Source organism: Malaclemys terrapin, chromosome 7 (genome assembly GCF_027887155.1).
Source record: "Malaclemys terrapin pileata isolate rMalTer1 chromosome 7, rMalTer1.hap1, whole genome shotgun sequence".
Classification (NCBI taxonomy): Eukaryota; Metazoa; Chordata; order Testudines; family Emydidae; genus Malaclemys; species Malaclemys terrapin.
The window spans coordinates 85,835,284-85,862,989 of NC_071511.1; the positions used below are offsets into that span (position 1 = coordinate 85,835,284).

Below are 27,706 nucleotides of genomic sequence, written 5' to 3' on the forward strand. Positions count from 1 at the left end.
TCTATGATCCTTTCTACGGTAAATAAAAGCATGGCTCAAGATTCTACCCAGAGCTGCACTCCTATTTCTGGCTATGGCAATTAAAATGTAACTTCCCCAGTCACTCTTCTAGGTGGTTCATTCCTACTTGCAAGCACTCAGGAGTCTAGGAATATTAGGGCTAAGAGAGGAAAAAAGAAACAGTAACCACCTATATATTTACATACAACCAAATGAGTAAATCCGGGGTTTGGGAGGGTCACCGACCCCGTAGTCCAGCTTCACCGTTCAGCTTGTTGAGCTTCAGCTTTCTCAGTCGCACAACAATCCACACTCACCTAAATCCCTACTCACGAGTCTAGTTACACTCCACAGTATTCAGAGGGGAGAATTGGGGCTGGCCACAGCTGGCTTTTCTTTCCCCTTTTCTTGTATAGAGGGAGTAGAGGTTCCATCCCCCTCCACCTAACATCTAGAGCTGCTTGCTTTCCTCATGGCTGAAAGTGGCATAAACTGCACCAGTGCAAATCACAGCTTTCCTGATCCACAGTTGGAGCTTGCTCTGGTGCAGCTATAATAGTGGCTGGCCGCCAATTGCTGCAACTGGGACAAAACTGTCAGTGCAGCCAAGACGCTGGCAACTTACAACCAGCCAACCTTGTCATCTAGACTGGCTGTGGGCAAGGTTAGAGAAGACAGTAGAGATGGTCTACATATGCATCCGATGAAGTGGGCTGTAGCCCACGAAAGCTTATGCTCTAATAAATTTGTTAGTCTCTAAGGTGTCACAAGTACTCCTGTTCTTTTTGCGGATGCAGACTAACACGGCTGCTACTCTGAAACCGGTCTACATTAGGGCTCTCACAATTGTTAGCACTGGTGGAACTGCCCCAGTTACATGTAAACAAGTTACAACTCATTTAGGACCTGTCCACACAACACATTTTAACCATATAATAACTGGGTCCTCTGATCTGCCTGTTTTGTAATGCAGTTGGGTCCCTTACTGGAGAGTATTTAAATGCAGTATGCAGCTATTTAGCCTCATGGAGGAAGAGCCCTTTGATGTACATGGAAGATGTGTGGTAATTATTGTCTATATATTTCCTCTTACAAACAAGCATATTTTCTAAAGCTTCTCAATTTTTCTTCCAGTTTCATCAAATTTTGCAAATTCAAAATCATTTTGTGAAACTTTGCTAAACATTTCTTTTTAACAAAGCAAACCCTGAACCCCTCCTAGCAAGTACCAAAGAAACAGTGCAGAGAACATAGCTTGGTGACCCACAAATGGGTGGTCTTGGTGTGCCCCATGCCCACAAATACACACAGTAACAAGAACTGCAGCTTGTCTCAACAATGAGTTTACAACAGATTTGCAACCATCCTCTGTGCTTCATTTAATTCACACCTGGTTAGTACCCAATTAATATCTCATTAACAGTATGCCTGAAGCACTTTCTTTACACTGAGGCTTTTAGCCCTTTTCACACACTTATTAGGCACCATTAGCAACATCCACGCATACATACCTTATTCTAAGACTGTGCAGTCGGGTCCCAGTGCTGGGACTGGCAGAGCACTGTCAACTCCCCTCCACACCAATGGGAGCTGAAGGCATCCAATGGCAGGATTAGACCCAATCATGCAGTTACTACTTATCAGCACTGTACAATTATAAAACAATTTCAGGTCCAACAAGTACCTTCCTTTACTCAACACCTCAGCTGTTCCAGGGAATTCTACCCAGCTCAGCAAGTACCTTGTGGGATACTTTGCCCAGGCCCCTATGTGCATCCTTTGTTCATATTCAAATCCTCTCACTGGCACAGTTCCCCCATAGCTCTTACAGCCTCATACCCTGCAAGAAGGCCACCCAGTGGAGAGGGAAGGGCATGATTTATAGGTGAGAACAGCTAGGTCTTGGAGTACAAGCTACATCTTTGTCACTGAATTGTTAAACAAATAAGGATTTCCCCGGTTATGTCACTAGTATTTCACCTAAAGCATCTAGTACATTGGGTGACTGGGAATATTATGAACTGACGTATGCAGCAGGGAACCCATTTCGTCATCTTGTTTTGGGTGGTGTCAGGAACAGTTAGTTTTGCTTTTCTACTGACTCTCGGGGCATTGGCTGTTTTTCAATATGATACATGCTAAAACAAAGTAACATGAGAAAATTCAGATAAAAACACCTTTGACTTATAACTGTGCTCGTGAAATATCTGGTGGCAGTGTTCAAGTGGCCACATGCCATGTTACTTTTGCACTCGCAGGGGAGAAGGGAGGCAGGGAGAGACAGAAGAAAGAAGTATTATGCTGCTAATGATCCCCTTTCTGCTCTCCAAATTTCATCCCACATAGCTCCGCCCCCTGCCATTGGGTATTCACACACATACAGTAGCTAAGGGTCCAACAACTGGTTCATAAGTGTATTGTGAGGAGAGTTGTTTTACCACAGAGATTCCAAAAGTCAACAAATGGGAATAGGAATAAACTGAATACCACCATTTTTTTCCACAGAGTACCATGGTGGGACCAGACACCAAGATCAGTACAGTATTACTCTGCAAAAAATGCCAGCAGAAATGTGGGGGGGGGGGGGAGGGGACAAAATAGATGAGAAAGTATATGCACAACTGCATGGAGATATCATCACTAGAAGCAGCAGATAATGTGGCCTGTTGCCCCCCAGGATCCCACATGACTCCCAGAGAATCAATGATTCTTGTGACCTGAACACTGCACAAAAAGAATGACAGGAGTGATGATCCATTAACGAACATGGACAGGTAGATAGATACTAAATTCAGGATAATGCAGTGGCAGCTGCTCCTGTGCTGCATAGACCTTTAGGTCTGCTCCTTATCCAGGATCTCTCCTCATTGTCATAGGCATGTAGCCAACGCATTGCTAAATCTGAGCATCACATGCTGCATTTAACACAGAGAGAGAGAGAGAGTACAAACTGAGAGTCAAGTACATTACTCCAAAGCCACTAGTTGTGGTTTTCCCATTCTCCTTTGTGAATCCTAAACTGATCTCTTTTCCCACATTAAATAATTCTTGCCTTGATTCCTGTTCTATAAGGGGGAATACAGTAAGAATCCTACAAAACCAAGCAGCAACTAGGGTTGCCAACCTACAGGATTGTCTTGGAGTCCCCAGGAATTAAAGATTCATCTTTAATTAAAGATTATGTCATGTGATAAAATCTCCAACAATACATCCAGCCAAAATAAACATAAGCACACACAGCAAACTAGCCTCATCATAGCACAACTAAGTTGTGGAGCCACAGTTGCAGCTTCATAGGTAAGACTGAGTGGAGTTTTGCGAACTTCAAAGATGGAGAGTTCAGTTCACATAGCTACACCTCCAAAGTTCTGGATATCTCCATTATCCAAAACTATGAAAGGACTCCATCAGGCCAGAAAGTCCCCATCATTCCTGTTTGGCATTGTTCTTTTCTACTCACCCCCGTAAGAATAGAGTGGCCTACTCCCTTGCTCTGGAGTCTTGGGCAGAAGGTAGGCCCATTCTTCTTGTGGTGTTCATGGAGGACCAACCAATCAAGGTCAGTGCCTACCCCATCCCACTGCATCAGAGTCTCCATTTTCATAGAATCATAGAATATCAGGGTTGGAAGGGACATCAGGGGGTCATCTAGTCCAACCCCCTACTCAAAGCAGGACCAATCCCCAGACAGATTTTTGCCCCAGATCCCTAAATGGCCCCCTTAAGGATTGAACTCACAATGCTGGATTTAGCAGGTCAATGCTCAAACCACTGAGCTATCCCTTCTCTGAGCTTACATATAACAGAACCTCTTAAGGTAAATTTGAACTCATCAAAATGGTTCAAATGACGTTTCCTACTTCATTTGTTCTACCTGACACAGTGGAGATAGGTGTTAGTATCCAGAAGAAATAGTGTCTCAGGCCAGGAATCCTGGTGATGCAGCCCGAGACAGCAACAAAGTAAAATAATGTGACCTTTGGGTCCTTTGAATGGCCTGAACAGGAGGACATGGAATTGAATACACACAGACCCAGTTCTTTGCTCTGCAGCATGCTTTTGGCTTGAATGGGGCTCTACAGGTGCAGGAGTGTATCCCTGTTATTCTTAAAGTGGGATTGGAACCTTAAATCATAATTCCCTTCCTTATTGGAACACTCAGGGTCCCCAAAACGTTCTAAAGTTATGCTGAGATGCAGTGCCACTCAGGGGCTATTCTGGCAGCCAAGGCTCACCAGAGTACACCAGCATTATGTTCATGCCATCATATCTGGCCACCAACAAGCGCTATAGGTCAGGCTGTGCCAGCTTTACACCATAGACAGGAAGATTCCTCTATGCAAGGAGAATCCTCAGATGTCCATTCAGGCCTGTTTTAAAGTCTCCTTTGTGCAGCCCAAGCAGTGCAAAGCAGACAAATAGAGACTAGGATCTGACCCACAGAATTTAGTAGAGAATTCTCTCTGCACTATTGAGTTCTATAGGTTGGTTTAAAAATGTTTGTAGAAAAGTTACAATTCTCTCAAATTCCATGGGGTGTTTCCATAAGATCAGTAGCTGGTCCTTGTGTCACAGTGTCCGATGGAAGGTTTCTAGGTTATCTGAAAAAACATCTAAACTTGTAAACATCAAAATGTATGAGCTCATTCTCGAGTTTTTAATCTACTTTAACCACGGCTACTGAGGCAATAACCTCACAAAGGCCAATACTGTGACATCAGAACAAAATGCTAAAGTTGATGACGTAGTGGTCTCACAGGCCTGTCCCTTCACATAAGCCCAGCAAGCTGTGTGCTGATCCAATGACAATATATCTGACAAGTTCAGAAAATTAGAGATGATGAGCCAATAACCTTACAAAGGCCTGTGCCTCAACATCAGCTCAGTTAAAAAGAGGGTCTGAGCTAGTGGCCTCACAGTTTCCTATCCCTCAACTTCAGGCCAGCAAGCTGGAGTTGTTGAGTTAGTGAGCTCACAAGACCAGATGTCAGACATCCAGCAAGCTACATGCAAGGACTCTGTGACAAGAGCCCAGGTCTGTAGAGCCTGGGACAGCTGGTAGTCCTACCGTGCCACCGGGAGGCCACACAGAGGCACAGCCAAGGAGCACGATGGAGAGTAGACGCTGCAGAAAGTACCGCCCAAGAGACCTAGATTGACAATACCCTGCAGCCCGTTGATTAGCCAAGCACCCTATTTAACCCCAGGGGTTGCCTCGGGAAGTTGTTTGTAACACCAGACCCTGCTTGAGCTCCTGATCTCCAGCCTCTGACTCCAGCCTGACTCTGACCCAGATTTCTGCCTCTCAATTCTAACCTGGTACTGCCTCTGATCTCCAGTCTTCGATCCCGGCATACCCGTGCCCCTGATTCTTGCTTACAGAACCTGTCTCTTGCTATTCCTCCAGTTCCTGCCCAGCTACCACCATCCACCGATGGGCAGACCTCAGCCCAGCCGTGACCACTAGACCAGACCACCTACGCACTGGTCCATTACTCTAAACTAACGTTCAAGAACCGTGACTTGAAAGCCCGAGATCCTATGGAGACCTGGGCTTCACATCAGACCAGTAAGCTAGAGGTGTTGAACCAGTAAACTCAGAAAGGCCTGTAACTTGCCATCAGTTCACATGCAGAGAGATGCTGAACCAGATACCAGCAAGCTATCATGGCTTCAGCTCATTCCAGTAAGCCAGCAGTGCTGAACGAGTCCTCACAGAAAGTCCAGTGCCTTGGCATCTTCCCAGCAAGCAAGAGGTGCTGAGCCAGAGAGTTCATAGAGGTCCGGGCCTTCACATAATTCCAACAAGCTAGTGTGTCTGTTCCAGTGACCTCACAGAGACTCTTACTTGGATACAAGCCCAGCATTCTAAAACTATTGAGCCAATAACTTTGTGGAGACTTATGCTTTCCCATCAGATCGGAATGCTAGAGATGCGAGTCAGTGAGCTTAGAGAGACCTGCACCCTGACATCAGCCCAGCAAGCTATAGATGTTGACGCAGATACCTATCAGATATCTGTTCCTCTAAATCTGCCCAGAAAGCTAGAAGGGCTGAGCCACTGTCCTCACAGCTGTCTCTCCCTTGAGATCAGCCTAGCACACTCAAGCAGCTTAGCTAGTTTGCTCCTGAAGAGTGCACAGAGGCCTGAGCCTTGATGTGTAAAGCTAGAGGTATTGAGCCAATGTCTCATCATGAATGCAGCAAGCTAGGACTGGGGAACATCAGCTGTGTTCATTTTCCCTGCCCAGAAATATATGATGAACTCAGATATCTAAGTAGGAGCTGACTTTTGCTGATGCCCCAATGGCAAGCTCTGTCCCTCAACCTGTCTGAAATACCAGCAGGTGTGCTATATTCTCCTGGGCAAATCTCCCAGCAACAGACAGGTTTCTCATCCAGAGCCAAATACAACTGAAGAGATAGTCCCAGCAAGAACAATCAAAATACCATACCCTGGGCTCTTTTCATGTTGAAGTTACCCATGGATAGTCAGACTGCACAGTGAAACTCTGGAGTATTCATCTATATTTGCCATTCTAGTATAGCAGTTTCAACCTCAGGTTTTATAGCTGTGGTTTGAATAGGCCCTCCCAACCTGTGAAAGGAGTGAGCACCCCACAGGTAGCACTGCTTGGCCATCCCTCCCATCCTCTGCTCCTATATCAAACCTTGTAGTTACCCACACACACAATATGCCTTCACCATTCTCACCCTGAAAATGGAACAGTCCTAAAGTATGTTGTTGGAGTCCATCCTGACAGCATAATCAAACAGTTACTACTACTTGAAGATGGCATTATCCCCCAATTACATTTAAATGCAGCAGCCAAGATGAAGGGAACTCAGAACCAGACTCAAAAGTATTACCACCTGAGTTATTTCCTGAGTTACCTCTTCGGTTGGGTATTTACAAGGCGCCAAAGCATGCAACTTTCCCAGAAACATGTGCAAAGGCAATATAGCTAATTACAAGGTTACTCCCTGTTCTGAAATTTGCTAGGCAATCTCAGTTTTCTCAGGTCTGTCCCACATCCTGTAAATCCATCTTGCCGGGCAATTATAGAGTCATAACTTGATTCTCAGTGATGACATTGTAATGAGGTGAAGACATCATGCATGCCAGTGTGTGATGATATTCCAGGATGATGTGAAAACACAAATGTCATATAATCAGGCTGCAGCATCATGTGATTATTTTGTCCCACAAATGTCACACCAGGAGGTGATGTTCCCCATTTCTTACAGCAAAGGAAGGTTCAGGGGTTGTGCATTTTGTTTTTCATTGTATAGCATGGGAGAATTAGGAGCCAAGAACTGCCAGATCCTAATCCCATCATAACACTGATTCCCTCTGTAGTTCTGAACAAGACACTTAAGGGCCAATTTTTTTTTTTTGTTTGTTTGTTTGGGGGGGGGGGGGGGGAGAGGAGGATTAAAGGCACCTAAAGTTGCAGACAGTTCCTGAGAAGGTTTTCAAAAGGCTCCATCTGGGGCTGTAGGCACCTAAATACCTTTAATAATCTGGCTTTAAACTCTTGCCCTCATTCCATTCTGTAAAATGGGGATGACACCACTTACCTACTTCTTGTGAGGATTAATTAGCAAAATGTCTCAGAAGTGATTTTAAGAGTAAAAGCAACTGATAACTATTGTCACTATATTTGTGGATATCCATAGTATGACAAACTCCATTCCACTTTGAGGCAGATGCAAACACAGCAGCACCTCCTACCCAATCCCCCCTAATATCATGCTGAACCATACACCTAATCACAGACAGCTGCACAAATATTTGTCCTGCATCATCATTGAACCAGTTCTCAGTTATACATGCAAAGTCAGGGGCCTTGTCCTTCATCAATTCATAGATGGTGATAACCTCATTAGCTATTGACTTTGCATTAAAGGGTATAGGAACGATGAATAGGAAATTCTGGTTCTCCACAACTTGCCTTCCACAAGGTAAAACCAATGAGACCAGGATTAAACATCTCAGTCCAAGTTTATGCCCCACAGTTTTGTCTTCTACTTTGTCTTCCCTGCTGCCCATCACAGGGAGTGAGGGGCCAAGCATCTGCAACCAGTCCCTCCATAGCTCCTGCAACTTCACCCATTTCCAAACAGACCCTCCTTGTCCCCTGTGCTGCCATTACCCACTTCTTGTTTGCAAGTAAGAAGCCTCTGCCATGGCTCTAGGCCGGCAGCCCTGTGGCTGGGTGATCCCCCCGCCCCCCTGCTTTCCTCTCTTTAAACCAGCCTCTTGTCATGCACATCAGAGTACCTAATATTCCTTCACTTCACTCATTTCTCTATTGTCCTTCAATTTCTTCTCTGCTGCCTAGCAAATTCAATTGTTTTTGTATTCCTCATATTTGTGTTTTATATTCCCCCTCCAACTCTCCCCCTCCCCAGTTCTGTAGAGTGTATTTGTGTTTTTCATTACTTCTGGGTGAAATAACTGACGAGGGGGATCAGTCCACCTGAAAATTGCTCTCCCTGGACTTAAATGAAACAGATGGGCATTGATGGTGTTTTCAGAGAAATTAATCAGCCTGGACTGGCGGCGGTGCCAGGAGCTCCATAGGCCCAATCTAGACTAATGAATTCCAAGCTCTCGGTCTTAATAGCTCCTGACAAGACTAATTTACTCATGTAAGTGATTAGAGAGGGAATGATCTCTTTAATTGTTGCTTAAGACTCTTTTAGGCATCACGTGAGGGAAGAGGAGGCTGTTAATTTCTAGTCGGGTAAGCGAGAATACAGGGGACTTTTTTGGAAGGGAAGAAGTTAACAAAGAGAAGGGAACGATGCAGATATTTTGGCACTTCCTCCCCGCTCCCTCCCCCATCTAGGGTATTCCAAGTTGGGTGCAGTTTGGAGGGGATTTGTCCTGCCAATGGATGACTGAATTCACTGTCCTGATGACAAAGGGTTACCTTTTGAATCAACTGAACATCTGAGAAAGTATCCATTCAAAGATGCAGCCTACAGTTCGATTTCTGTTGCATGAGTGCAGCTATTGGAATGATTACTGGATTCTTTAGTAAGTCATTCTTCCCTGAGAGTGTCACAACGTCACAGGTTCAAATCCCCCACACCGTAATTTCATATGTAGTAATAACACCTCAATGTGGGAGAAGGGGATACTGCAGCACTGCTATGCTGTCCTTTGCATGCAACATTAAAGCATGGTCCCTCATACTCACTGCTGGTAGAATTTAAAGATACCATGACAGTGCTGAGTAAGCAGCTGGGGTAACCATGATCAAAATTCCCATAGGAAATACAGGTTCCAATATCCAAGACGGTGTGGCAACTCTTGCCAAGTATATATGACAGCTGTGTTTGTCTATAGTCACTATAGACCCTATTTATGTAACTCCTTGTATAGCATTTGGGAGTCCATGAGTATAATGTGCACTTTATCATTCACTACCTGGGGGCTGTGCTTCTGACACTGTGGTGAAATATCTGCTTCCAGCTAGTTGTGCCCCAGTTCAGAACATTTATGGCTTCCAGACGACTTTTTTTAATTTGAGAAATGTATGCAAGGACGGGGGGGAGGGAGAAACATGCTAGACCAGGGAGGATGATGACAATTCTGTTTTGTGAAGGATTTTGATATTCGTCTTCGTTCCAATCAGGAACAAAACTTGAAATTTTCAAAAAACTGTTGGTTTGGACTGATTAAAAAAATGTCCTTTAGATTTTGCTTTGCAAAACCATGCAAAATAAAAATTTTGAAGTGAAAAATTACTTCAAAATGAAACAAAGTCAAAATATTTCATTCCAATGTTGTCAAGACATCCTGTTTTGACAAAAAGTTCTGACAAAACTGGGGCAAAATCTACACAATTTCATAAACTGTTTCAACTTCTGTAGAACCACATTCTCCATCAGAAAACATTCAATCAAAGTTTTTCCAGTCAGCTCCACCTACCAGTTCCATGTACTCCATGTAGCTGCTTTATTCATCAGAAGTTTCTCTAGGGCAAATTCACTAGTGATTAATTTTGTTATCCCCTTCAAATGCAGAGGGGTAGCAAATACACAAGAAGATAGAAATAATCTGTAAAGTGATCTACAGATATTAGTGCTGCAGTAGAGGCTGTTAAAGCACATGCAAATAAGCAAAGTCCTACACAAGGAGTGCAAGTAGAACTGCACAGGTACAAAACAGCAGGATAGCATCATATTTAAAGGATTTTTTTCTTGTTTCCTTTATACCATCTTCATCTAGCATTTTCAAAGGTTGTGAAAGGAGGTACCCATTAAAATCCATTTTAAGAAGTCGTCCACCATATGAAGAAGTTTGAGAGTCACAGAAGACCAAGAATCACAAAGACCAAATTCTGTTCTATTGCACTGCATTACAAACCACTGATAGTCGCTGCTACCGCTAACTATCACACCTAGGGCTCACATTCCACTATGGTATTGGCTGGTTCAATGGGAGCAGGCAGCCATTGTTTCATGAGGTGCTATGTTTCAGATAGACCATGTGATGGAGTAGGGACTGGGGAGTATTCATAGATTCTAGGACTGGAAGGGACCTTGAGAGGTCATCGAGTCCAGTCCCCTGCCCGCATGGCAGGACCAAATACAGTCTAGACCATCCCTGATAGACATTTATCTAACCTACTCTTAAATATCTCCAGAGATGGAGATTCCACAACCTCCCTAGGCAATTTATTCCAGTGTTTAACCACCCTGACGGTTAGGAACTTTTTCCTAATGTCCAACCTAGACCTCCCTTGATGCAGTTTAAACCCATTGCTTCTTGTTCTATCCTTAGAGGCTAAGGTGAACAAGTTTTCTCCCTCCTCCTTATGACACCCTTTTAAATACCTGAAAACTGCTATCATGTCCCCTCTCAGTCTTCTCTTTTCCAAACTAAACAAACCCAATTCTTTCAGCCTTCCTTCATAGGTCATCTTCTCAAGACCTTTAATCATTCTTGTTGCTCTTCTCTGGACCCTTTCCAATTTCTCCACATCTTTTTTAAAATGTGGTGCCCAGAACTGGACACAATACTCCAGCTCAGGCCTAACCAGAGCAGAGTAGAGCGGAAGAATGACTTCTCGTGTCTTGCTCACAACACACCTGTTAATACATCCCAGAATCATGTTTGCTTTTTTTGCAACAGCATCACATTGTTGACTCATATTTAGCTTGTGGTCCACTATAACCCCTAGATCCCTTTCTGCCGTACTCCTTCCTAGACAGTCTCTTCCCATTCTGTATGTGTGAAACTGATTTTTTCTTCCTAAGTGGAGCACTTTGCATTTGTCTTTGTTAAACTTCATCCTGTTTAACTCAGACCATTTCTCCAATTTGTCCAGATCATTTTGAATTATGACCCTGTCCTCCAAAGCAGTTGCAATCCCTCCCAGTTTGGTATCATCCGCAAACTTAATAAGCATACTTTCTATGCCAATATCTAAGTCGTTGATGAAGATATTGAACAGAGCCGGTCCCAAAAACAGACCCCTGCGGTATCCCACTCGTTATGCCTTTCCAGCAGGATTGGGAACCATTAATAACAACTCTCTGAGTACGGTTATCCAGCCAGTTATGCACCCACCTTATAGTAGCCCCATCTAAATTGTATTTGCCTAGTTTACCGATAAGAATATCATGCGAGACCGTATCAAATGCCTTACTAAAGTCTAGGTATACCACATCCACAGCTTCATCCTTATCCACAAGGCTCGTTATCCTATCAAAGAAAGCTATCAGATTGGTTTGACATGATTTGTTCTTCACAAATCCATGCTGGCTGTTCCCTATCACCTTACCACCTTCCAAGTGTTTGCAGATGATTTCCTTAATTACTTGCTGTCATTATCTTCCCTGGCACAGAAGTTAAACTAACTGGTCTGTAGTTTCCTAGGTTGTTTTTATTTCCCTTTTTATAGATGGGCACTATGTTTGCCCTTTTCCAGTCTTCTGGAATCTCTCCCATCTCCCATGATTTTCCAAAGATAATAGCTAGAGGATCAGATACCTCCTCTATTAGCTCCTTGAGTATTCTAGGATGTATTTCATCAGGCCCTGGTGACTTGCAGGCATCTAACTTTTCTAAGTGATTTTTAACTTGTTCTTTTTTTATTTTATCTGCTAAACCTACCCCCTTCCCATTAGCATTCACTATGTTAGGCATTCCTTCAGACTTCTCGGTGAAGACCGAAACAAAGAAGTCATTAAGTTTCCTGTTACTGTTTCTCCCTCTTCACTAAGCAGTGGGCCTACCCTGTCTTTGGTCTTCCTCTTGCTTCTAATGTATTGATAAAAAGTCGTCTTGTTTCCCTTTATTCCCGTAGCTAGTTTGAGCTCATTTTGTGCCTTTGCCTTTCTAATCTTGCCCCTGCATTCCTGTGTTGTTTGCCTATATTCATCCTTTGTACTCTGTCCTAGTTTCCATTTTTTATATGACTCCTTTTTATTTTTTAGATCATGCAAGATCTCGTGGTTAAGCCAAGGTGGTCTTTTGCCACATTTTCTATCTTTCCTAACCAGCGGAATAGCTTGCTTTTGGGCCCTTAATAGTGTCCCTTTGAAAAACTGCCAACTCTCCTCAGTTGTTTTTCCCCTCAGTCTTGATTCCCATGGGACCTTACCTATCAGCTCTCTGAGCTTACCAAAATCTGCCTTCCTGAAATCCATTGTCTCTATTTTGCTGTTCTCCCTTCTACCCTTCCTTAGAATTGCAAACTCTATGATTTCATGATCACTTTCACCCAGGCTGCCTTCTACTTTCAAATTCTCAACGAGTTCCTCCCTATTTGTTAAAATCAAGTCTAGAACAGCTTCCTCCCTAGTAGCTTTTTCAACCTTCTGAAATAAAAAGTTGTCTGCAATGCAGTCCAAGAATTTGTTGGATAGTCTCTGCCCCGCTGTGTTATTTTCCCAACATATATCCGGATAGTTGAAGTCCCCTATCACCACCAAATCTTGGCTTTGGATGATTTTGTTAGTTGCTTAAAAAAAGCCTCATCCACCTCTTCCACCTGGTTAGGTGGCCTGTAGTAGGCCTAGTCTTCACTTACCGGCTGGTCCGGCGGCACGCCATCGATGTTCTGGGATCGATTTATCGCGTCTTGTTAAGACGCGATAAATCGATCCCGGAAGTGCTCACAGTCGGCGCCGGTACTCCAGCTCGCCGAGAGGAGTACGCGGCGTCGACGGGGGGAGACTTCCGGCCGCGTCTGGACCGCGGTAAGTTCGGACTAAGGTACTTCGAATTCAGCTACGTTATTAACGTAGCTGAATTTGCGTACCTTAGTCCGAAGTCCGGACTAAGTGGGGACCAGCCCATAGTAGACTCCTAGCATGACATCTCCCTTGTTTTTTACCCCTTTTAGCCTAACCCAGAGACTCTCAACACTTCCGTCTCCTATGTCCATCTCTACCTGAGTCCAAGTGTGTACATTTTTAATATATAAGGCAACACCTCCTCCCTTTTCCCCCTGTCTATCCTTCCTGAGCAAGCTGTACCCATCCACACCAACATTCCAATCATGTGTATTATCCCACCAAGTTTCAGTGATGCCAACAATGTCATAGTTGTATTTATTTATTAGCACTTCCAGTTCTTCCTGCTTATTCCCCATACTTCTCTCATATTGACCTGGTAATGTTGCGTGGGAGTTTTATGGGTTTACTGTCTGCATTGGTGCTGGATGGTGGTGGGATATCAGGGTGTGACTTCACTTGAGGGATGATATTTGAGCATGTAACCTGAGCCCAGGAGGGGGTTGGAGCCAGGTGACACCTTCTGCCAGGGAAACTGGACAAAGACTGGAGGAGGAGCCGGGGGGAGGGTGGGGGTTGTGGCTGAGTGGAGACTGCTGGAGGGGGTTTCAGTTTGGAGCCGGCTGGGGAAACAGAGGGAGGCCCAGCACCGGGGTCTGGGCTCCCTACCTCCCAAGATGGACTTGATTGAGGGGTCCTGTTTTCTGTACCTACAAGCTCTGTTTTGGACTGGATTCCTGTCATCTAATAAACCTTCTGTTTTACTGGCTGGCTGAGAGTCCTGGTGCAGGGCCCTGACTCCCCCACACTCCGTGACAGACCACAACACCCACAGCACCCATTGCATGCTTTTGTCTGGACAGTCAGCAAGTTAAAACTGGTGCTAAAATAAATAGCTGTGATTGGCTAAAAGTCAAGTGACCATCTTTACTTGGATCCTACTAGTCCTCTGTGAATTTGGGGAAGGATCATCTTAGAGCAGTGTACTCCAAACTGTGGGCACGAAGGACTTTGGGGGGGGGGGGGGGGGGGAAGGTGTGTGGCAGTGCCCAGGCCAGCCCCCACTGGGGGCGAGGATGAAGCATCATGCTTCCAGCCCTGCTATGCCCCCAACCCTGTTCAGCCCCCAGTCCTGTTCTGCCCTCCAGGCATGGGGGACGTGGAAGGAGCATCATGCTTCCAGCCCTGCTCTGCCCAGGCCAACCTCCCTGCTCCGCCCCCAGACCAACCTCCCTGCTCCGCCCCCAGACCAGCTCTGACTCCAATCCCCTTCAATGCCTGGTCACACACTGCCCCCAGGCCCAGCTCTGCCTTCAGCCCAAGCTCACCTGCTGAGGAAGCCCTGGCTGTGCAGTAATGGTGTGCAGGGCCGACGAGGGGTGCGGGGGGAAAGCCGGTACAAATTACTCGGGCCCGGTGATCCGGAAGGGGCCCGGCTTCCCCCCCCCCTCTTTGGCCCTGTTTAGCTGGTCCGCCCTTGCTGGAGGGCCTGAAAAATATTTTTCACTGGGGTCCTGATTTTGTGTGTGTGTGTGTGTGTGTGCACGCGCAGATTCTGTTAATGGCAAGTGGGGGTGCAACTGGAAGAGTTTGCGCACCACTGTCTTAGAGCTTCTCAAGCAAAGTTGTCCCAGGTCCATAGGCTCTCTAGGGTGTATTCCAGGAGGGCTTTGCCACTGTCCCAGAAAATGTATAAATGAAGTGCAACACCATAGGGTGTGGGTAAGACTCTATTTGAGGGGCCTGTCATGGATCCACTGGATCAGCGCTATGCCCCATCTTTTAAACAGTCTCTTGAAGCAGCCCCTTTTGTGTGGCAGACCTCCCAGGGGTCCCACTCCTTCCCTCAGTGTAGGCCAGGCAGCCTCACTGCCTTGCAGATGAGCATTTGGGCTCCAGTAGTCCTGTTTCACGCTGTGATTTCTGTCCAGCGAGTCCAGATGAAATAGACTCTTGATAGAGACTTGCACGCTCTTCCGTGACTAATGCACCTCAGCAGGTATTTACAGTGACACTCAAGCAGTGTTTTCAAAACAGAGTAGGATTTATTAGACAGCTGGCACACAGCATTGCAAGTCCCTAAGTTAGCACAGAGAAATAAAGGTTAAAGCATAGTCCATTCTGGCCAAACCAGCACGAACTACCAGCCAGGTTATAGTGGATTGCGTCTTCGGCTCTGTCTCTCTCTCTCTCTCTCTCTGATTCCTTTGCAGCCAGCTTCCTCCAGGAGCCAACTCCTTATTCCCTGCCTGTGTCTCAGTCTTTTGTTCTTGAGCTGGAGTCTCTGCTCAGTTTCCCTGCTGAGAGGTGGGGAGCAAACGGCCTTCCTCTTGCTCAGTGGGTTTTAGGTGTCACTGTTTGGTCATTGGGACTTTTCCATTGTCTTTTGGGGATTCTGCATCGATATATCGCTTTCAGCATGTTCCAGCCAATCCCTGAACAGCTCTATTCACCGCAGCCCAGACAGCAAGGGGACACCCTCACTCACCTCATGTTCTGCTCTGCCCCCAAGAGCAGAGCTCATACTCTTAACTGTGCAAAGCGCAGAGGGAAACTGAGGCACACAGGATTCATAAAAATATTACAGAAAAGTCCCACTTTGTGACAGGTCCTTAGAACAACTGAATACAAAACTGAGGTCTCTCCGCGAAGTGGTTGGAAAGACCTGATTCCGGTGATTCACACTGTTTTAATCTCTTAGCAGAAGCACCCTTGACTGGGGTCCCCCCTAAGTTTTGAAAGCCCTGCTGATGTTTCAGTAGCTGCTAGGTTCCTGCTGCGTGGATCTGCAGTGTATAAGTGTGAGGAAGGGTGGAACAGGCAGATGAAGGAGGCCAGTGAAAATGGGGCTCCGATAAGATCACAGCTATTAGCTTGCAGATGGAGGCCCAGACCCACAGTTGTGCACACACTGGGCTTACAATCAATTCCTTCAGCATTAAAAGCCAGCCACCGGCCCTGATTGAAGAGCACAAGTTTAATGGACTGAGAGCCTGGAAAGAGGCCAAGAAAGGCCCGATCAATTTCTACATTTACTAAAACTGATCACTAGCAAAACAAATAAATAAAATAAAAAGCTACATCTGTCAATCAAAAAATTGCCAATTTTCTCCAAGGGCACTATACACAAAATCTCGTCTCTACCCAAACTCTCAGCTCTTTCGTGACTGACTCTGGTAGCAGGATTGAGTGGCTGCATGCGCTGTGAAAGCTTCTAGGATTTGTTTACTTGCTACAATGGGAAGCAGGAAAAGAGAGGGAAGTAGGCAACAAGAAACCCAGGTGAATAATTATTATATTACCAAAGCACCTAGAATCCTTACTCATGAACCAGGACCCTATTGTGCTAAGCGCTGTATAAAAACATTTATTTTACTATACTATCTATGGAAAGCCAGCCAAAATAAAAGGAGACTGAGGAAATCTGAGAGCACACATGCAATTTGTATATTACACAACAGTATTTTAGTATGAAGTGCAACTGGGCTACAACCTATTTCTGTGTGTAAGTTTTCTCCACTGGCACCTCTCAGAGCAGTTCTAGTTATGAGCTATAATTTTATTTAAGAGTCTATTTCCATCCCCTAATGCATTTAGATAACTTCCACTAACACCCAGGACTCTGATTCTCTGTTGCCCTCTAGACCTAAACTGGTGCAAAGTGGGTGTCAGACACTACTGTTCTGGTCTGGTAACAGTTTACACTTTGCACTGGTGTAAGTAACTAAAACATGTTGCTGGGCAATGGAGAACTAGGCCCTCAAGCGTCAAGAGATCTCTGCTGAGGCTTGAACTTTCAAATTGCTGTGCTGAGCTCTCCCTGGGCGATGCTACTTTGAGAGTGGAGGGCATTCAGCACTTTTTCAAGATCAGATCCTTGCTCTGGAAGATTTCACGGCAGAAAACCTTCTCCTCCCTCGTTTGCATATAAAGCCACTCCAGCTTCCCTACAGGAGAGAAGGCACACAGGATCTGATGGAGAATGAGCCACATAGTTTGGTATCCTGAATTGATATCTTAAACAAACACATCACACACTTCCCAAGTGAATGTTGCATATTTTCCCCACTTCTTTTCTTTTGAAAAAAGTTCCATTGTCCCAGGTGATCTGGATCTTTTTCCCAGTTGGGCAACTTCAAACACACTTCATAGCCAGAATGGGTGCCTGTTAGCCATTCTGTGTGCCTCCTCCTTCCCCCGGTCACTTTCACACACCCCAAACAGGCCTGGAAACACAATGCAATCTGCTCATTAACATAAGTGAGGCAAACTCACCCACGGGGGTATCCTCATTGATCAGCAGGTACGTGTCAAAGAAATAGTTGATGAAGTACGGCAGCCGATTGCTCAGACCTGAAAGGATGAAGAAAAATAAGGTTTTAAATTTATTTTATCCTATATAATTTGATTGGAAGGAGGTTGTGGTAGAGGACTACTCAGAACAAACAGCTGGCAGTGCCCTGGGATCAGCCCTAACTCTCTGTGAGGCCAGCAGCAAGTCACTCAATCTTCCTGTGCCTTAAATCAACAGACCTTGGGAGACAAGCCAGTCTTTGTGAGACAAACCAGTCCTTGCTTACACACAGCCCCCATACCTGAAGCAAATACTCACCAGCAACTACACAACACACAACAAAAACACCATCCCAGGAACCAAACCTTGCAACAAATCCCAGTGCCAACTCTGTCTGCATATCTATTCAAGGGACACCATCATAGGACCTAACTGCATCAGAGGCTCATTCACCTGCACATCTACCAATGTGATATATGCCATCATGTGCCAGCAATGTCCCTCTGTCATGTACATTGGCCAAACCTGACAGTCTCTATGCAAACAAATAAACAGACACAAATGAGACATCAAGAATTATAACATTCAAAAAACAGTAGGAGAACACTTCAACCTCCTGGACACTCAATTACAGACCTAAAAGTGGCAATTCTTCAACAACAAAAAACTTCAAAAACAGACTCCAACGTGAAACTGCAGAACTGGAATTAATTTGCAATTACACATTAGACCTGAATAAAGACTGGAAGTGGTTGGGTCATTACAAAACCTAATTTCCCCCTACTGTTACTCACACCTTCTTGTCAACTGTTTGAAATGGGCCACTCTCATTACCACTACAAAAGTGATTTTTCCTCCCTTGGTATCCTACTGTTAATTGAATTGTCTCGTTAGACTGACCTCCCACTTGATATGGCAACTCCCATCTTTTCATGTTCTGGGTATTTATACCTGCTACTGTATTTTCCACTCCATGCATCTGATGAAGTGGGCTGTAGCCCACGAAAGCTTATGCCCGAATACATTTGTTAGTTTATAAGGTGCCACAAGGACTCCTCGTTTTCACAGCTTGAGGGACTCACCTGGTCCCATTCCTCACCCAACTGCCTGTGATAGCAGACAGGGTCACACTGTATGCAATGTAGCTGTAGCCATGTTGGTCCCAGGATATTAGAGAGGAAAGGTGGATGAGGTAATATCTTTTATTGGACCAACTTCTGTTGGTGAGAGAGAAAGAGAGAGACAAGCTTTCGAGCTTACACCGAACTCTTCATCAGGTCTGGGAAAAGGTACCCCCAGAGTCACAGCTAAATGCAAGGGGAAGCAGACTGTTTAGTGTATGTAGTTAGCACATATTGTAAGGGACCATTCACGATAGAGTGTCCCGTTAACACCTCTGCAGTCATAGGACACAGATCACTCTATATCTGACCTCTCAGTCCCCATCCTCAAAGGAAACCTGCACAACACTTTCAAAAGATGAGCCTGGGAGCTTACATTTATTACTCTGCACGAAAAATCATGGGCTGAACAGAGGCACTGGATTTATGGGTTTTGTCCTATGACTGCAGAGGGATTAATGGGGCACTCTACCTGTGTAAGCTCGACCAACAGAAATTGGTCCAATAAAAGATATTACCTCACCCACCGTGTCTCTCTAGAGTTACACGGTCTCATTCCTGAGAAACAAATAGGGCCCATTATTGAAATTGGTTTTCGTGGTTTCATGACTGAACCAGAAGCTGCTGAACAAAGTGGGAAGCTTCATTTTACACACAGGGTGTTCAGATATCCCAGTGTGGAGAACTGCAGAGATACTTAAGCCTTAGGGTGACCAGATGTCCCAATTTTATAGTGACAGTCCTTATTTTTGGCTCTTTTTCTTGTATAGGCTCCTATTACCCCCCACCCTCGTCCAGATTTTTCACACTTGCTGTCTGGTCACCCCATTAAGCCTAGTCTACACCTAAAACTTACATTGACCTAGCTACATTGCTCAGGGCTCTGAAAAATGTCAATGCCCTGTGCAGTGTAATTAGGTCAACCTAACTCCCGCTGTAGATGCAGCTAAGTCGATGGAAGAATTCTTCCTTAGATCTAGTTGCTGCCTCTCGGAGAGGTGGATTTACTATAGCCACAGAGAAAACCCTTCTGTCGCTGTAGTGTCTACAGTATAGTCATGTAGCTGCAGCTGTAGTACTTGGCGTGTAGATAGACCCCGAGACACTACGCAAAGGAAATTAATGACAGGGGAGGAAGGGTTGGTAGGGACATGGCCAGGAGCCTTTTGATCCAGTTGCATCTCTCCCCTGCCCCAGCGGCTCAGATGAGGATGCACAGTAGATAAAGCACAAAGCAGACCAGAACAAAACAAAGGAAAGAATACCCTAGCAGCCCAAACCTGTCACTGCGCTGCGGCTGACTCAGACCAGATTGATTTAAGAGGGGCACAGAGACAGAGATTCAGAATGCAGCCAGTGACCAGGGCCTTTTTGCAGGGTGAAGACGGCGGGAGCAGCAGCACAGGGATGGGAGACAGCAATTATTGTTTTAGTGCATGATTAATATCTCGCATTGTTCCCATGGCTGAGAGCCTTTTGCCTCGTCAGCCTTAATTCTGCCAAAGCGTCACTTTTTCCTCGTCGCGCTGTACTAATTGCCTCCTTTCGCCTTAATAACCAGGCTCAGTTATTTCAACCCCGTTTACTTAGCGAGAGCAAGGCTGAGAGCACGTGCGCCCGTCCCCAAAACCATAGCGGTTGCCACTCCACGGGCTAGGGCTTATTAGTTCTGAGAAAGTTCAGGCCAGACCACGTGGACCAACAACTGCCACCCGAGCCGTGGGAAAGATTAACTATTGCGGATTTATCATGGGAGCAAGGGCAGAGATGGGATGCAAGGTGGCAGGAGAGAGATGCAGCAGGTTTCCAAGAGGACCTAGTGCATTTGACAGATGGGTTTTCCTTGATTTCCAGCCAGGGCTGAAACAGCCAGTGCACTCACTTATTAAGAGATGCAGTTTAACTGCCAGACAACAAACATTATTGAACAAGGGAAGTGGAGATTTTAATTGGCCCGTCAGAAGTGTTTTGCATCTGATTTCTGTGGGCTCCAGTTTCTGGCTCACCCAGAAAGCAGGGGTGAGTGACTGCAGGAGCCAGGTTCTGAATACAATGTCCGGCTGCCTCTTGGAGCACCGTGCAGTCTGACCTGGAAGCAATTACCAAACCAGTCGGGGTCAACTCAGCCAGTCCAGATCGTTGCCTCAATCGTTAGCCCAGCTCTATTAGAAAAGCCAAGGAAATGCCACCGATGGCATCCAGGGGGAAACATGAGCATGGCCCAGGACTGAGACGGAGGAGGTCTGGGTTCAATTTCCTTGCTGTGCACAGACTGCCTGAATAACCTCCTGCCCATCACTCTGTGCCTCAGCTCCCCAGCATTAAAAACGAGAACAATTATACTCTCGTTCTACCACTTTGTCTGTTTATTCTGCAAGCTCTTCAGGGCCACCTAGCACACCAGGGACTGGATCTTGGTTAGGGTCTTCAGGCACTATTGGAAAACAAAGTAATCAAGATTTCCCTCAAAGTAACTTTACACACTGAAACTAGGTCTTATCTAACAGCAGCAAAAAGCTGGAGAGGAAGTGCTGGAGGATGGGCTATAGTGCCTTTGAATAGTTCCCCTGCCTTTGAATTTCCTGCACGGTCCTCTGCCCCACGGCCCATTAGTTTTGTATGCTCCCAGTCAATTCCATGCTGAAATACGAATTTGTGAATGTGCGAAGTAGCCACATTGCGTAAGCAGTATTGCCTATGCCAGGTAATAAAAAAATCTGGAGTCAGACAACCCAAAATCATGAGATTTTTGTAAATAATACATTTAAGGATGTTTTATTTGCCTTCTGGTGTTTGAGCCTTTAGGGGGGCACATTTTCAAGCTCTCCTCAACCACAAGGGCTAGAAAGTTTGTTTGTTGTTTTGTGGGCCGCTGCAAAATCCTACCTCAGCGCCACATCGTGGTGTAGCAGTGACCCTGGCCATCTGACAGCTATGGTAGCGGTGCATATGCCCTGGTAGGTCTAATCATGCTACAAAGGTGTCGGACTATCCAATCCAGGGAGGGGGATTGCTCTCTCAGAAAGAGTGCTTTTCCTTCTTCATAGAGGTTGAAGGCTAGCTAAGCTTGAGGAGGTATGCATGCCTGCCTGCCTAGCCAGTGGGATGGCTTGAAGTTAATGGCTAAAACAACACAAGTAAATGGGTTTTAGTTCCCTGCGCGTTATCGAACCGTTCTACGGTGGCGGAGTGGAAATTGAGCGACGAAAGGCTGCTAAAAATGTCAGGTGGTAGGCCAACATGGAAAAGAACAACCCTCGCTGTGTGTACTTACAATCGTAGGTTGCTGGTGAGGGAAGAAACGTTAAACCATCTGATGAGGGAGAAGAAAAGGATAAGATGCGATATCCTTGGTGTCAGCGAAACCTGACGAAAGAAGGAGTTGGAAGTCAACTGGAAGGATGGAAGCACTGTGAGGCTTGGAAAGGGAGATGGAGTTAGAAATGTTGGAGGAGTCAGATTTATCGTCAGTAAGGATTGGTCTTTGAAAGTCATATCATGCCAGCTAATATCATCACATATTGGCATGTTGCATCTTCAGATGGAGTCAAAAGCTACCCTCAAGGTCATCCAGGCCTACGCTCCCACAAGTGCAAGTGAGGACGAAGAAGTGGAAGAATTCTACCGAGAGCTCGAAAAAGCCCTCACGCAAAAGTCTATTTACACTGTCACAATGGGAGATTTTAATGCCAAGGTTGGGCGAGGGAAAGCTGGTGAAAAGTTCAAGGGAAATACAGCAGTGGCGAAAGGAATGAAAGAGGAGAAAGGCTGGTAGCAATGGCAGCAATGAAAGAACTGTATGCAGCAAACACCTAGTACAAAAAGAAGACCGCAAGAAGGTGGACATGGGTCGCGCCAAATGCGAAGAGCAAGAATGAAAATCGACTATATTTTAGTCAACGAAAGGTGCATCGTTCAAGACGTCTCTGTGTTGCAGCCTTTCAACACCGGCAGTGACCATCGCCTGCTTAGAGCAAAGTTGATTTTCGATGAAGTGGTGGAAAAGAAGGCGTTACAGATGGCAAACAGGAAACAGCGGCCGAAGACATTCGATGAAGCAAAGCTGAAGAAAGCGATTTCTGGGTTTGACTGGAGCCAGACGGAAAAGTGTGATGAGGTCTATAGCATCTTTGCTGACAAGCTGAGATGTTGCATAAAAGCAGCTGAAATTGAAAAGCTGAAGGCGGCAAAGGGAAGAATCTCGAATGCAACGAAAAGCTTGTTGGAGAAGCGGAGAAAAATGAAAAGGAACTCGGATAACAACCTCGAGTAATCCATTCTGTGCAAGCTTATACGGCGAAAACTGAAGGATGACTGAGAAAACAGCTGAATTATGCAAGAGCCTCAAGACATGCAAGCGGTAATTGACGCAGAATAGATTGAGCGTAACAGCATTGAAGAACAAGGACGGAGAGACAGTAACCAACAGAGCAGGGATGGAGTTGGTCTGCTAGGACTTCTATACAGAACTGTTCAAATCAAGAATCAACATCCCTCTCCCAATGCTCCAAGAGTCAGAAGAACACGTCCCCCCAATAATCGTCAGCAAAGTCTGAAGCACACTACACCAGATGAAGAAGGGAAAAGCTCCAGGCAAAGATGGAATAACATCAGAAATGATTTCTGCAGGAGGCAAAAAACTTTGGAAGGCCCTCGCTTTAAGATTCAGTTGATATCTTGAAGAAGGAAAAATACCATCAAGCTGGAAGGAGTCGAATACCATCTTGCTGTACAAGAAGGGCAATAGAGAAAATCTTAAGAACTACCACCCTATATGCCTGCTCTCTCAAGGCTACAAGCTTTTTACAAAGGTGATAATGAACTGACTCTCACAGAGTCTGGTTGAACAACAGCCGAGAGAACAGGCAGGGTTTCGAAGAAATTTTAGCACGATCGACCATATATTTACCCTTAGCCAGCTCCTAGAAAGAGCAAGGGAATACAAACTCCCGCTGTGCATTGCTTTCATCGACTATGAAAAGGCCTTCGATAGCATCAAGTTTAATGCCATATTAAACGCGCTCTCAGAGCAGGACATTAACACGCAGTACATCAGTTTGTTGAAGGAAGCGAATACTGGATGTTCAACAGACATTACTCTCCTCAAAACTCCCCTCCACATACCAATCGAGAAAGGTGTAAAACAAAGAGATACGATTTCACCAAAACTATTCACCACCTGCCTCAAAATGGTTATGAATAAGATCAATTGGAGGAGTGGTGTCAACATAAACGGAGAACGATTGTTGTCCATGAATCTGAGATGAGATATCGTACTAATTGCTGAAAGCACCAACCAAAACATGCTATGAAGACTCGACAAGAAAAGCAGTCAGGTCGGCCTGAAAATGAACCACTGCAAAACGAAATACATGCGATCAGACATCTTAGGAAAAGCCCAAATAACGGTAACAGGAGAAGAAATCAAAGAAGTGGAGCAGTACATATATTTGGGCCAAGAAGTTAATATGAGCCAAGATCTGAACAGAGAACTCTCGTGAAGGATTCGGGCAGGATGGTGTGCATTTAATTCCATCAAGGATGTCCTCAAAGGAAAAATTGACAAGACCACACATACAAATATCTTCAATTCAACAGTGCTGCCAGCCATGCCGTATGGCAGTGAAGCGTGGACACTGATGAAGAGAGAAGAGCAGCGGCTGTTGGTAGCTGAAAGGGCAATGGAACGAGCTATGTGGGGAATTTCCCTTCTGGATAGTATCCCAAATGAAATGATCAGAGAATGCAGTGGTGTGAAAGATATTGTCATGGAAAGCAGATATAACAAGATGCGATGGGCGGGCCATACAACATGGCTCACGGACAATAGGTGGACCACAGTCATTGCTGAGTGGTACCCGTGAGAACAGAAAAGACAATCCAGTCGGCCTCCGAGAAGATGGGAAGAGGACATTGTTGAACGTGGAGAAGAAAGGCAAGCGTGCGAGAATGGCGGATGTGTTGTGATCAGTGCAGTCCCAACGACAGCTGAAGACCGATCGATCCATATGTTTCGCAGGAGGAAGCGGGATTTAAAAAAAGGAAAGCTGAAATTCTTACTAGCGCCATGACTCCAAGAGCCGAGGCTTTAAGGAAGTTAAGCCTTGTGACAAAACCACAAGCGTTGGCAACCCTGCAAAGAGCTGCAAGGCAGGGATCTGGAATGCAGGGTGCTGCAGTAAACGCTAGGACCAGGTGGGTGCTGTGTTAAACTTATACCAGGTTTAAATAAAAATAATTTTGTAGTGTTAAATATATGCTCTCCATGCCTTCCGAGGGAGGACCCCACAGGCAGGAGCTTGCATTCAGAAGGACATAGGGCCAGCTGGCTAAAGGGAAGCCAACAGGGAGGTGCCTTGACAGCCATGCTGAGCCCATCAAATCCTGACTGTGTATGACTGAGACAGGTGGATAGACAGAAACATACGTCTCAGGAGCACGTTGGAGCCTAGGCATCAGGCACCCAAAAAAGGCAGGACTGGAGAGTTCAACTTTTGGGATTGATATTTCTTTGCTGGAAAACTCAAGAGAGAAAACCATGAAATTCTGGGCATTTGATTGTTAGGCGATATTGGCAACGAAATTGAGAAGAGGAACAGAACCTCCACTCTCCAGCAAGCCAACTGCTAATTCAGCAGAGAATGGTTGTGAAGAACCAGCTTAGTGCAAAGCTTAGCAACAGCTTGCACTTGCTTTCCTAGCTCTTCTCTGCTTCCTCAATACTGTTCACTAGCATCCCTGCACCCTGCACCAGGGGACATTTCAACATACTCAGTTGCCACCTAAGGATCATTAATGCCCTCTAGTTGCATGGACTAGCAAGGTCACACTCATTTTAAGACAAGAGCATCCTGCTTGTGCACCAAACTCATCTTTCTGCAGTTTTCTTGGCTTCACCTTCCTATTGGATTTCCCTTAGGGAAAAGTAGAAGGTAATAAAAAATGGATACCTTTTCTATAGGGTTTTTGAACAACTCTATAGAACCTGACAGAGAAGTGACTCTGCTATAAAATTTTACAGGACAGTTACAAAAACCCTGTGTAAGTAATAGAGAAGAATAACTTTACTGTAAGTATTTTCCATAGAACCCTAATAAGTTTCTGTAGAAATGTATATGTTTCATCTCAAATTTGATAGGACTCATTTTTAAGGGAGAAACGTCCAGCCTCTATGCTAGCTGCATACACAGGATGAAAGGAGAGCTGTGTGCTTAGATCCCTTATACATTTGCATGCCTCTGAACTTGGAGACTCATGGCCTCCATTTCCCACAGCCCACCCCAGCTCCTTATCTCCACAGGCCCACCTTTTGATGGCGGATCTGTACTAGAGACACTCTACAGCTGAAGTATCTGTTGGTCCCTGGTGCTCTTGCAACAAACAATGCCTGTTACACCAACAGCCACCACAGTCAGTGGGGACTGAACCCAGGATCATCAGCATCCTCTCCCCCAAAAAACAAACAAAATAAACCACCACACCACAGGGCTCTAACACTGAGAACTCTGTTAGCGCTGAGTAACAGCTATAGAGTCACTAGGGCCAGCCACCACAGGGAGACAGGATCCTCATTACACTGCTCCTACATGCTCCCAAAATACCTGTGAAACCAGTTATAAGGAAACATTTCTCTCTCCCCAACTAGTATCTTGGTTCTCACCTCAGGTGGCTACTCTAGACCAAGTCTTTCCATTGGCTGATCAGTTGTGATGTCATAGTTTGTGAGCTTACAACAACGTCCATGAAGTGTTATAGGAGGAGGAGGTATAAACACTGGGTGCTCTATGCTGCCAGTAGAAGAGGTTGGCTGACTGACACAGATGCTGGCCTTAGCCTGGTGGAGAAGATGGGAAGGAGCAGGGAAGGGTTGTCACTTAACCACAGAGAAGTAGTGGTTTCATTACACAGCAAAAACTAAAAGGAAAAGAAAGCCAGAAATAAAGATTCTGGGGAGGTCCAACTAGCTTGAACAAGATGCCCTGATTTCAGTTTCTGAGTTTGGGGATGTTTAATAGCAGTGAATGGTGAATTGCTAGCATTGGAGATAAAGGGCAAAGGGGCAAATGGAGTGAGAAAAGCTCACAATCATGTGTCTGCAGGAAAGTGATGCATTGCCAAGCTGCCAAAACCTGTAGGGAGTGAGAACAGGCAGGAAAACAAAAAGCCTCAGCACCCTTAAGGTGACAAACTTATAACAGGGAAGAAAAATGGGCAAAGAGGAAGATTTAGCACTTGCAAATTAAAGATACAGAGTGGAAAAGGGATTGGGGGCAATAATTAACATCAATGTCTTACCTCTTTAAATACTGGATTCAAATTCAGATTGTCACAACACCAGCCAAAACAAGCTTGGTGCTTTCAGTCTATTCCCAAGTGTCTGATATCCCCACATAAGTGAGCATGACAGACAGACAGACAGCCTGGGAGAGGCTCCCAGTCTAGGGCTGCAGTGAAGTGAAGGGGCAGAGATCTCATAGGTGCTGGAACTAGAGTTTCTGGGGGTGCTGCTGCACCCCCGGTTTGAAGTAGTTTCCATTATATACCGTGTTTACGGTTCAGTTCAATGGCTCTCAGCTCCCCTTTTATAAACATTGTTCCAGTACCTCAGAGATCTGTGTTGGAAGCTTTGATGTGCCTGGTTCTAGCTGGTGATTTTGGATGCATACTTTCCAAGGTACCAAAATTCTTCTTTAGAAATATGGAAACAAAAGCAACCTAAGGAGCATCAAGCATTTAGCATACAGGAATGGAGTTGGGAAACCTACGTACTCACTCATCTGGGCTCCCACAGCTACCTCTTGTGTCACTTACCCTCTCCCTAAAATAGGGATAATGCTTTTCCCATGGCTACCAGACAGGAGCATAGGGAGGGTTACATGATCAGTATTTGTGAAGTACCTTGAGGACTCCAGTGCTAAGCACCTGGAAAAATAGCAGCACACACAGACAAAATGATTCATTCAATGCTAATTACTTTTCCGGAGGGTTAGAAGTCCATGCATACTGATTGGTGTTCCAGGGTGGGAGCTTACGA

The 27,706-nt window shown here is 45.3% G+C and overlaps 1 protein-coding gene across 1 annotated transcript in view; it reads right to left on the reverse strand.

Moving 5' to 3' along the window:
* CDH23 (cadherin related 23) overlaps nt 1-27,706 on the reverse strand; it is a 516,293-nt gene that overhangs the window by 452,707 nt on the left and 35,880 nt on the right. Inside the window, exon 3 of the mRNA XM_054034015.1 lies at nt 17,533-17,610. Within this exon, the coding sequence (XP_053889990.1) occupies nt 17,533-17,610 (78 nt within the window). The remainder of the gene's footprint in view (nt 1-17,532; nt 17,611-27,706) is intronic.